The sequence below is a fragment of the Nerophis lumbriciformis genome, linkage group LG25 (genome assembly GCF_033978685.3).
Source record: "Nerophis lumbriciformis linkage group LG25, RoL_Nlum_v2.1, whole genome shotgun sequence".
NCBI lineage: Eukaryota > Metazoa > Chordata > Actinopteri > Syngnathiformes > Syngnathidae > Nerophis > Nerophis lumbriciformis.
Window position 1 is genome coordinate 35,215,076 of NC_084572.2, and position 11,727 is coordinate 35,226,802.

Sequence of the window (11,727 nt, forward strand, 5' to 3'; positions counted from 1 at the left end):
AAACATAGAGAAACTGAAAAAAAAAAAAATTTCTGCAGGTTTAGTGGCAGGAAGTTACAACTGTGCTCTAAGTGAGACCAGAAGGAAAAAAGCAAAAAATCTCAATGAGGAAAAAGCTGACATTTTTTGGTAACTGTACCACAATATTGGTATCGGGGCTACCCTAATGTCTATATATGTATTTGTATACATGTTTGTAAATATATTTATATGTGTGTGTGTATGTGTATATATATATATATATATATACATATATACAGTGTTGGGTTAGTTACTGAAAACCAGTAACTAGTTACAGTTACTAGTTACTTTATTTCAAAAGTAACTCAGTTACTAACTCAGTTACTTACACCAAAAAGTAATGCGTTACTGTGAAAAGTAACTATTTAGTTACTTCTTTTTTTCTTCTTTTTTTTTTAAAGCTCCCATTAATGCCCTTTTTGCCTTCATTTCAGTACTGTTATTGCACTGGAGAATAATACAATCTGTTGATCAACTTGACATACATTTTTATTTTCCTTTTAACATAATGAATGAAAAACAGTGCAACATAAAAAGGCATTCCTCCTTTCTTTAAACTTGGACCAATGACCATGAATAAAAAACAAGTTTAAGTGCAACATAAGAAGAAACATCATCTTCCTTGAAACATAGGTAGTGAAATAAAGCCTGACATCTGGAGTGATGCTGCTGTCTTCCACACTTGGAGCCATGGATTGTAGAATCCTTGTTTTCAGTGGCAGGATCATTGACACAGATGGTGAAGTTTCAGTGCTCAGTAGAGATGGAACACTTTTGAGGGATTTAAGCACCTGGAGGACCTCATCTGCCACTCTCACATCATCATCAGACAGGGTGACATTTGTCTTCAGGGTGTTGTGGGTCAATGCAGAGTATATAGCTGCCTGCTGCTCCAACATATCATAAGTGGAGTTCCACCTCGATGGGACATCATGTATGAGCAGGCAGCTTTAGCATTTCTTGCTTTGTCTTAAGCACATGAGCAGCTGTTGTGCTTGGGTGGAAGTAAGAAACCTTCCTGATCCTCCCAAAGAGGCGTTCCATCCTATTGACTGAGATTCCCTTCTGTGATGCCAAATTCACTACATGTGCAAAGCACCTATCTGTGGTCCCAGTCCTGCCTCATTCTCTGTAATTATTAGATTTTTGGCATTATCACGTGTGACTGGGATATCTTTATCTTCCATTCCTCCACTGCTTGTGTCAGCACCTGCGCAAGGTGACTCTCGTAGAGGGGGCGTGTCTTCTCATCTCCCAGTCTGCTGTGATGAAGTGAGCGCTTATAGTTCCGCTGGACGTCCACCCGTCTGTCATGAGCGCAACAGATGATGCTCGGGATAGTTCATCCACAACTTTTTTCTTCTCCTGCTCATAAAGATCTGGCACAATCTTATCGCTGAAGTGGGTGCGCGACGGGATGTCGTAACGTGGTTCAAGCACGTTCAGCATGTGTTTAAAACCCTCGTTTTGCACAACCGAGTCTGCACCTATAAACACACCGATTCAATGGCGGGGGCGTTCAAGCTCCTCCGTTACGCCGCTCGCCATGACCACGCTGTGTGTGGACTGAACGTGACAACAACTTTTTTTTTGTTTGTTTCCTATATCAAACCGCGTATCACACCCCTCCCCACACCCACACCCACACACACATAGACCGCGCCTCTTTTCTTCTCTCCGGCTTGTGACAGAGGAAGATTCAGAAGAACGACACCGCAGCGCTTTTGTTTCTAGCCGATACTACATCAAAAGTAACGTAAAATAACGCAGTAACGCATCATGTAGTAACGGTAACTAAATTACTGAATAAAAAAAAATAACGCGTTAGATTACTAGTTACCGCCGAAACTAACGGCGTTACAGTAACGCGTTACTTTGTAACGCGTTAGTCCCAACACTGCATATATATATATATATATATATGTGTATATATGTATATATATATACAGTGGGGCAAAAAAGTATTTAGTCAGCCACCAATTGTGCAAGTTCTCCCACTGAAAATGATGACAGAGGTCTGTAATTTTCATCATAGGTACACTTCAACTGTGAGAGACAGAATGTGAAAAAAAATCCAGGAATTCACATTGTAAGAATTTTAAAGAATTTATTTGTAAATTATGGTGGAAAATAAGTATTTGGTCAATAACAAAAATTCAACGCAATACTTTGTAATATAACCTTTGTTGGCAATAACAGAGGTCAAACGATTACTATAGGTCTTTACCAGGTTTGCACACACAGTAGCTGGTATTTTGGCCCATTCCTCCATGCAGATCTTCTCGAGAGCAGTGATGTTTTGGGGCTGTCGCCGAGCAACACAGACTTTCAACTCCCTCCACAGATTTTCTATGGGGTTGAGGTCTGGAGACTGGCGAGGCCACTCCAGGACTTTCAAATGCTTCTTACGGAGCCACTCCTTCGTTGCTCGGGCGGTGTGTTTGGGATCATTGTCATGCTGGAAGACCCAGCCACGTTTCATCTTCAAAGCTCTCACTGATGGAAGGAGGTTTTGGCTCTAAATCTCACGATACATGGCCCCATTCATTCTTTCCTTAACACGGATCAGTCGGCCTGTCCCCTTAGCAGAAAAACAGTCCCAAAGCATGATGTTTCCACCCCCATGCTTCACAGTAGGTGTGGTGTTCTTGGGATGCAACTCAGTATTCTTCTTCCTCCAAACAGGACGAGTTGAGTTTATACCAAAAAGTTGTATTTTGGTTTCATCTGACCACATGACATTCTCCCAATCCTCTGCTGTATCATCCATGTACTCTCTGGCAAACTTCAGACGGGCCTGGACATGCACTGGCTTAAGCAGGGGGACACGTCTGGCACTGCAGGATTTGATTCCCTGTCCGCGTAGTGTGTTACTGATGGTAACTTTTGTTACTTTGGTCCCAGCTCTCTGCAGGTCATTCACCAGGTCCCCCCGTGTGGTTCTGGGATTTTTGCTCACCGTTCTCATGATCATTTTGACCCCACGGGATGAGATCTTACGTGGAGCCCCAGATCGAGGGAGATTATCAGCGGTCTTGTATGTCTTCCATTTTCTAATAATTGCTCCCACAGTTGATTTTTTCACACCAAGCTGCTTGCCTATTGTAGATTCACTCTTCACAGTCTGGTGCAGGTCTACAATTCTTTTCCTGGTGTCCTTCGACAGCTCTTTGGTCTTGGCCATAGTGGAGTTTGGAGTCTGACTGTTTGAGGCTGTGGACAGGTGTCTTTTATACAGATAACAAGTTCAAACAGGTGCCATTAATACAGGTAACGAGTGGAGGACAGAAGAGCTTCTTAAAGAAGAAGTTACAGGTCTGTGAGAGCCAAAGATCTTCCTTGTTTGAAGTGAGCAAATACTTATTTTCCACCATAATTTTCAAATAGATTCTTTAAAATTCCTACAATGTGAATTCCTGGATTTTTTTTTTCACATTCTGTCTCTCACAGTTGAAGTGTACCTATGATGAAAATTACAGACCTCTGTCATCATTTTAAGTGGGAGAACTTGCACAATCGGTGGCTGACTAAATACTTTTTTGCCCCACTGTATATATATATGTGTATATATGTATATATATATATATATATATATATATATATATATATATATATATATATATGTGTATATATGTATATATATGTGTATATATGTATATATATATATATATATATATATATATATATTTGTATACATATGTACATGTATGTACATGTATAAGTTTACATATATACATGTGTATACATATATGTATGTATGTGTATATATATGCATGTGTTTGTTTATTGTTTATTGAATGTGTACATGTGTATATGTATGCATATATGTGTGTGTGTGTATATATATATATATATATATGTGTGCCCCGACGGGATCACCACCTTATCGTGGTGGGGCACTTTGCGCGTCTCCATGACCCCTAGAGCTATGTCGGCTGGAGTCTTGTACTCCTGGCAGGGTTACCCAAGCCGAACAGGTCAAAGGGTAGAGTCCAGACTAAGAGTGATCCCGAAGACCTCAACGGTGGAGCAGGCAGAAGATGGTAGCAGTGAGAAGCACCACAATGGCTGTAAAAGCGGGCGAAGGCTAAGGGAGCACACCCTGACAGAAAAGCAAGCTGGTGGCGGCAAGCTTTGAGGCGGTTTCCCAAAAACCTGGATTCCGGCAGCTTCCTGCAGTTGTAAGAAGATGCCGGTCGTCTAGGGTCTCCCTTGCCACTGGAGCGATCTTCTTACAATCAAGGTAGTGGCGTTGGGAAAAGCGCACCCCTCATGCCACTCTAAAAACCATCATTGCGCAGGTATCTTCTTTACCTGAGTCTCCGACCTCAGATCCAGGATCGGACTTTTCAAACATCAGCAGACCCATAAATAAAAGAAGATGGTCATCATCGAATCGATGGACAACTATAAGCAAGTAAGTAATATATGTATATATATATATATATATATATATATATATATATATATGTCTATATGTATGTATATATGTATATCTATGTGTATATATGTATACATATTTACATGTGTATACATATTTGTATACATATGTACATGTGTATATATATATACATGTATATACATGTATGTATTTGTATATATATGCATGTTTACATGCATATATGTACATTATGTGTATATGTATGCATATATGTGTGTATATATATATACATATATATGTATGTCAATATGTGTATGTATGCATGTGTACATATATATGTGTATATGTATGCATATATGTGTGTGTGTGTGTATATATATATATATATATATATATATATATATATATATATGGTTTTTTTTTTGTTTTTGTTTTTTTTAATCAATCGAATCAGTGCTTGGCCCCCAAAAAATGTAAGATGATTTTTACAAATAAGAACAAACTTTTACATAATGTATAACAATACAATAGAAAGTAGTACAAACAAGTACAGTAGTTGTATGAAGTAATGTAATAATAATGCACTGTATTTGCCTTGGAGAGTACTGCTTTAACGTCAAACACACCATCAGCAGCTTCTCCGTGTTTTCATGGATACATAAGATGGTATTTACTGCTTTTCCGTCAAACACACCATCAGCAGCTTTCATGGATGCATGTCAAGATATTTGTCGTATGCATCAGTGTGTTGCAGACTAGCCAACTGTTTCACCAAGTCATCTTTTTGATGATGTATGTCTTTAATTCGACGACTATCATCCACTTCTTCACATTCATGCTTGGGAAAACAAAAGTTATCACCATCTCACGCTGCAAGCTAGTGCTAGCTGGTAAGACAGGATCTTACTTTGTTGACTGTGACGTTGACTGCGCCCCCTAGTGGCAGGGACGCTCATGACAATCACTCACTGGACTCAGGATTGCTCATGTTGTCTTTTATTGCACAGATTTTACAGCATTGAAGTATGAAACTAGCAAGCAGCATAAATGAAGACGTCTTTCAAAATAAAAGCTCAGTTTTGGCGTATAAAACTGTCTTTGCGGGTGTACACCGTCGCCCCCTGCAGGACGATGTCACATAAAACATGTTGGCGCTAAGTGGGAACTCCATCCGTCTTCTCTTCTGGTGTCTTGTCGCCTTCACGCGACTTTTGTCTCTTCTTGTGACCTGAAAGGACATGTTTGTATGTCATGTGATGCACCTTCAAACACAATTATAATAATAACAATAATGATAATAATAATAATAACAACAACAATAATGATAATGATGATAATAATTATTAATAAAAAAATTATTCTCTGCATTTGACCCATCCCCTTGTTCACCCCCTGGGAGGTGAGGGGAGCAGTGAGCAGCAGCAGTGGCCACGCTCAGGAATTATTTTGGTGATTTAACCCCCAATTCCGACCCTTGATGCAGAGTGCCAAGCAGCGAGGTAATGGGTCCCATCGGCCGGGGTTTGAACTCACGACCAACCAATCTCAGGGCGGACACTCTAACCACTAGGCCACTGGGCAGGCTCATTATAATAATACTTATAATAATGACAATCATAATAATGATAACAACAATATTAATTATAATAAAAATAATAACGATAATAATAATAATGATGATAATAACAACAATGATGATAGTAATAATGATGATAACAATAACAATAATTATTATTATTAATAATAATTATAATACTTATAATAATAACAATAATTATAATACAAAATTATGATAATAATAATAAGAACAATAATAATGATGATAATAATAATAATAATAATGATAATAATAGTAACAACAATGATGATCGTAATAATAATGATAATAATACTTATAACAATCATAACAAAATAATAATGATAACATTAAGAAATTATAATTATTATTAATAATACTTGTAATAATAACAATCATAATAATAACAAAAACAATAATAATAATAATAATAACAATAATAATAATGATGATTATTATTAATAATAATGATAATACTTATAATAACAATCATTATAAAAAAATATGATAAGAAGAACAATAATAATAATGATGATAATAAGAAAAATAATAAGAATGCTAATGATAACAATGATAATAATAATAATGATAATCGTTATAATTAAAATAATACTAATAACAATCATAATAATAACAATTATCAATAATAATTATAATACTTATGATAATAAGAAAAATAATATGATAATAATAATAATAATAATAACAATAAGTATTAAGAATAATGATAATACTTATAATAATAACAATAATTATAATAAAAAATGATAATAAGAAGAACAATAATGATGATAATAATAATAAGAACAATAATAATGATAATGATAACAATGATAATAATAATAGTAACAACAATGATGATCGTAATAATAATGATAATAATTATTCATAATATTAATAATAATATATATATTAATTATAATAATACCTATAACAATCATAACAATAATAACAAAATAATAATGATAATAGCAATAATCCATCCATCCATCCATTTTCTACCGCTTATTCCCTTCGGGGTCGCGGGGGGCGCTGGAGCCTATCTCAGCTACAATCGGGCGGAAGGCGGGGTACACCCTGGACAAGTCGCCACCTCATCACAGGGCTAATAACAATAATAATAATTATTATTATTAATAATTATAATACTTATAATAATAATCATAATAACAAAATAATAATGATAACAATGATAATAATAATAACAACAATGATGATCGTAATAATAATGATAATACTTATTATTAATAATTATAATAATACTTATAACAATCATAATAATAAGAACAAAAATAATAATAATGATAACACGGCCATTTTGTCATGCAGTACCACCTTGTTCCTCTAGAAGGCAATAGTGTGTTTCACAGTGTGTGTGTGTGTGTGTATAAAAATGTTTCATGTTTGTGTGTGTGTGTGTGTGTGTGTGTGTGTATAAAAATGTTTCATGATTTGTGTGTGTGTGTATAAAAATGTTTCGTGTGTGTGTGTGTGTGTGTGTGTGTGTGTGTGTGTGTGTGTGTGTGTGTGTGTGTGTGTGTGTGTGTGTGTGAGACAGACTGAGTTTGAGGAGTAGTTTCTTCCCCAGCGTGTCTTCTGAGGCGCTGAGAGAAATGCTGCTGATGAAAGGAGAAGTGTCGGTTGCCATGGGAACGTCGGCCATGTCTGCCGGACAAAGAAAGGTGACTGCTGGACACAAATATTGTCGTCATGGAAACCCGCTGTTTGGTCAGTCAGTGTGGTTGCCGTGGTTACCGTCGTCCGTGTCGGGCCTGTCCTCTCCGATGTACGGGATCTCGTCCATCACGAGGAAGACGGAATCGCCGGGACTCCTCTGGCCGTCCGACTTACTTCCTGTCGCGCAGGAAGTGGCGCGCGAGGTCAGAAAGCGAGCGCACTTCCTGTTCACCCGGCGGCGCTACTTACGGACGATGCGGTTGCGCTCGTTGAGCAGCGAGGTGCCGTGAGGGACGGCCGACTGCTGTCCCCGCGTTCTGGCCGAGGAGGGCCGGCCCAGCTCCCTGGGCGGGGGCGCCAGCGTGGCGCCGGCGGCACACGTGGACGTGGCGGCGCGCTCGGGCGGCGAGGCCTCGGTGAGACAAGCGTCGGGCGTCTGCGGCGACGTGTCCATCCTGGTGGCGGTCACGGCGTTCTGGTAGTGGCTCCTGGTGATCTGCCAGAGAGCATTGTGGGTAATCAGCACTGCTGACCTAGTGGCCCGGCGGCGTGTGATTGGTCACCTTGAGGACCTGCAGGTGTGTCAGCTGTCTGACCGAGTAGTCGGGCAGGTAGACGTTGGAGCCGCCGTTCAGTTGGACCACGCTGCCGCCGTGCGACGCCGACTCAGCACAATCAGGAGCATTGCTGCGAGACGGCGACCTGGAGTCTAGAGATCAAAGGTCACTTTGACACCTTTTGTACTTGAAAGATCCTAAAAGTTCTTAATAATTGATAATCAATACCTTTGATTGGACACTGACAAGCTATCAACATGGCTAATGTGTTAGCATGAACCTCATGAAGGTGTTCGCACTTGATGTCAAATTATTTCCTTCAAAATGATCATTTATATTTTAATAATCAATAACAATTATATTATTATGATGATGATTATCAACAAAATATATCTCATTATTATGATGATCATTATCAACATAATAAATCTCATTATTATTATAATAAAGATGATTATTAACATAATAAACGTCATTATTATTATGATACTGATGATTATTAACATAATAAATGTAATTATGATGATGATTATTAACATTATAAATGTCATTATTATTACTATGATGATGATTATTAACATACATGTCATTATTAATGTATGATAACGATGATTATTAACATAATAAATGTCATTATTATTATGATAAATATGATTATTAATATAATAAAAGCCATGATGATAAAGATGATGATTATTATAATAAAAGTCATTATGATGATAATGATGATGATGATTAACATAATAAAAGTCATTATTTTTATGATAATGGTGATTATTATTATAATAAAAGTCATTATTATGATGATAAATATTATTATTATAATAAAAGTCATTAATATGATGATAATGATGATGATTACCATAATAAATGTCATTATTAGTGTGTGATATGTGTATTATAATAAATGTAATTATTATTATGATAAATATGATTATTAATATAATAAAAGCCATGATGATAAAGATGATGATTATTATAATAAAAGTTATTATGATGATAATGATGATGATGATTAACATAATAAAAGTCATTAATATGATGATAATGATGATGATTACCATAACAAATGTCATTATTAGTGTGTGATATGTGTATTATAATAAATGTAATTATTATTATGATAAATATGATTATTAATATAATAAAAGCCATGATGATAAAGATGATGATTATTATAATAAAAGTTATTATGATGATAATGATGATGATGATTAACATAATAAAAGTCATTAATATGATGATAATGATGATGATTACCATAACAAATGTCATTATTAGTGTGTGATATGTGTATTATAATAAATGTCATTATTATTATGATAAATATGATTATTAATATAATAAAAGCCATGATGATAATGATGATTATTAGTATAATAAAAGTCATTATTATGATGATAAATATTATTATTATAATAAAAGTCATTGATATGACGATAATGATGATGATTAACATAATAAAAGTCATTATTGTGATAAAGATGATTATTATTATAATAAAAGTCATTATTATGATGATAAAGATTATTATTATAATATGTCATTATGATGATAACGATGATGATTAACATAATAAAAGTCATTATTATTATAATAAAGATGACTATTACCATATTAAAAGTCATTATTAGTGTGTTATATGTGTATTATAATAAAAGTCATTACTATGATGATAAAGAAGATTTATTATTATAATAAAAGTCATTATTATGATGATAAAGACGATTATAATTAAAGTCATTATTATTATGATAATGATGATTATTACCATAATAAATGTCATTAGTAGTGTGTGATATGTGTATTATAATAAAAGTCATTATTATGATGATAATGATAATTATTATTATAATAAAAGTCATTAATATGATGATAAAGATTATTAATATTATAATACAAGTCATTACTATGATGATAAAGATGATTATTATAATAAAAGTCATTAATATGTATGATGATGATGATTAACATAATAAAATCAATTATTATTATGATAAAGATGATTATTATTATAATAAAAGGCCTTATTATGATGATAAAGATGATTGTTATAAAAAAAGTTATTATTATTATAATAAAGATGATTATTGTGATAATACATGTCATTATTATTATGATAAAGATGATGATTATTATAATAAAAGTCATTATTATTATGATAAAGATGATTATTATAGTAAAAGTCATTATTATTATTATGATAAAGATGATGATTAAGATAATAACAGTAATTATTATTATGATAAAGGTGATGATAAAGATGATTATTATTATAATACAAGTCATTATTATGATGATAAAATGATTATTATAATAAGTCATTATTAAGATGATAAAATGATTATTATAATAAAAGTCATTATTATTATGCTAAGAGGATGATTAAGATAATAAAAGTCATTATTATGATGATAAAGATGATTATTAAGACAATAAAAGTCATTATTATGATAAAGATGATTATTAAGATAATAAAAGTCATTATTATGATGATTAAGATAATAAAAGTCATTATTATGAGGATTAAGATGATTATTACGATAATAAAAGTCATTATTATGATGATTAACATAATAAAAGTCATTATTATGATGATAATGATGATTATTAACATAATAAAAGTCATTATTATGATGATAAAGATGATTATTAAGATAATAAAAGTCATTATTATGATGATAAAGATGATTATTAAGATAATAAAAGTCATGATTCTGATGATAAAGATGATTATTAATATAATAAAAGTCATTATTATGATGATAAAGATGATTATTAAGATAATAAAAATCATTATGATGATAAAGATGATTATTATGATAAATGTCATTATTATGATGATGATTAAGATAATAAAAGTCATTATTATGATGATTAAGATAATAAAAGTCATTATGATGATAAAGATGATTATTATAATAAATGTCATTTTTATGATGATGATGATTATAATAAATGTCATTATTATGATGATGATTAAGATAATAAAAGTCACTATGATGATAGATGATTATTATAATAAAAGTCATTATTATGATGATGATTAAGATAATAAAAGTCATTATTATGATGATTAAGATAATAAAAGTCATTATTATGATGATTAAGATAATAAAAGTCATTATTATGATGATAAAGATGATGATTAAGATAATAAAAGTCATTATTATGATGATTAAGATGATTATTACGATAATAAAAGTAATTATTATGATGATTAACATAATAAAAGTCATTATTATGATGATTAACATAATAAAAGTCATTATTATGATGATAATGATGACTATTAACATAATAAGTCATTATTATGATGATAAAGATGATTATTACGATAATAAAAGTCATTATTATGGTGATAAAGATGATTATTAAGATAATAAAAGTCATTATTATGATGATAAAGATGATTATTAAGATAATAAAAGTCATGATTCTGATGATAAAGATGATTATTAATATAATAAAAGTCATTATTATGATGATAAAGATGATTATTAAGATAATAAAAG

The 11,727-nt window shown here is 32.8% G+C and overlaps 1 protein-coding gene across 6 annotated transcripts in view; it reads right to left on the reverse strand.

Moving 5' to 3' along the window:
- Positions 1-5,390: 5,390 nt before the first annotated feature.
- The window catches only part of LOC133621871 (metal transporter CNNM1-like), a 21,404-nt gene continuing 15,067 nt past the window's right edge, over positions 5,391-11,727 (reverse strand). The window contains exons 6-10 of one of the 6 annotated variants that reach the window (XM_061984293.1): positions 8,219-8,364; positions 7,905-8,151; positions 7,734-7,832; positions 7,539-7,643; positions 5,391-5,630 (exon numbers count right to left, since the gene is read on the reverse strand). In XM_061984293.1, coding sequence (XP_061840277.1) covers positions 5,557-5,630; positions 7,539-7,643; positions 7,734-7,832; positions 7,905-8,151; positions 8,219-8,364 — 671 coding nt within the window. In that variant the 3' untranslated portion in view covers positions 5,391-5,556. Of the gene's footprint in view, positions 5,631-7,292; positions 7,668-7,733; positions 7,833-7,904; positions 8,152-8,218; positions 8,365-11,727 lie in introns of those variants that run through there. The other 5 variants (XM_061984292.1, XM_061984291.1, XM_061984289.1 and 2 more) reach the window with 5 other exon arrangements.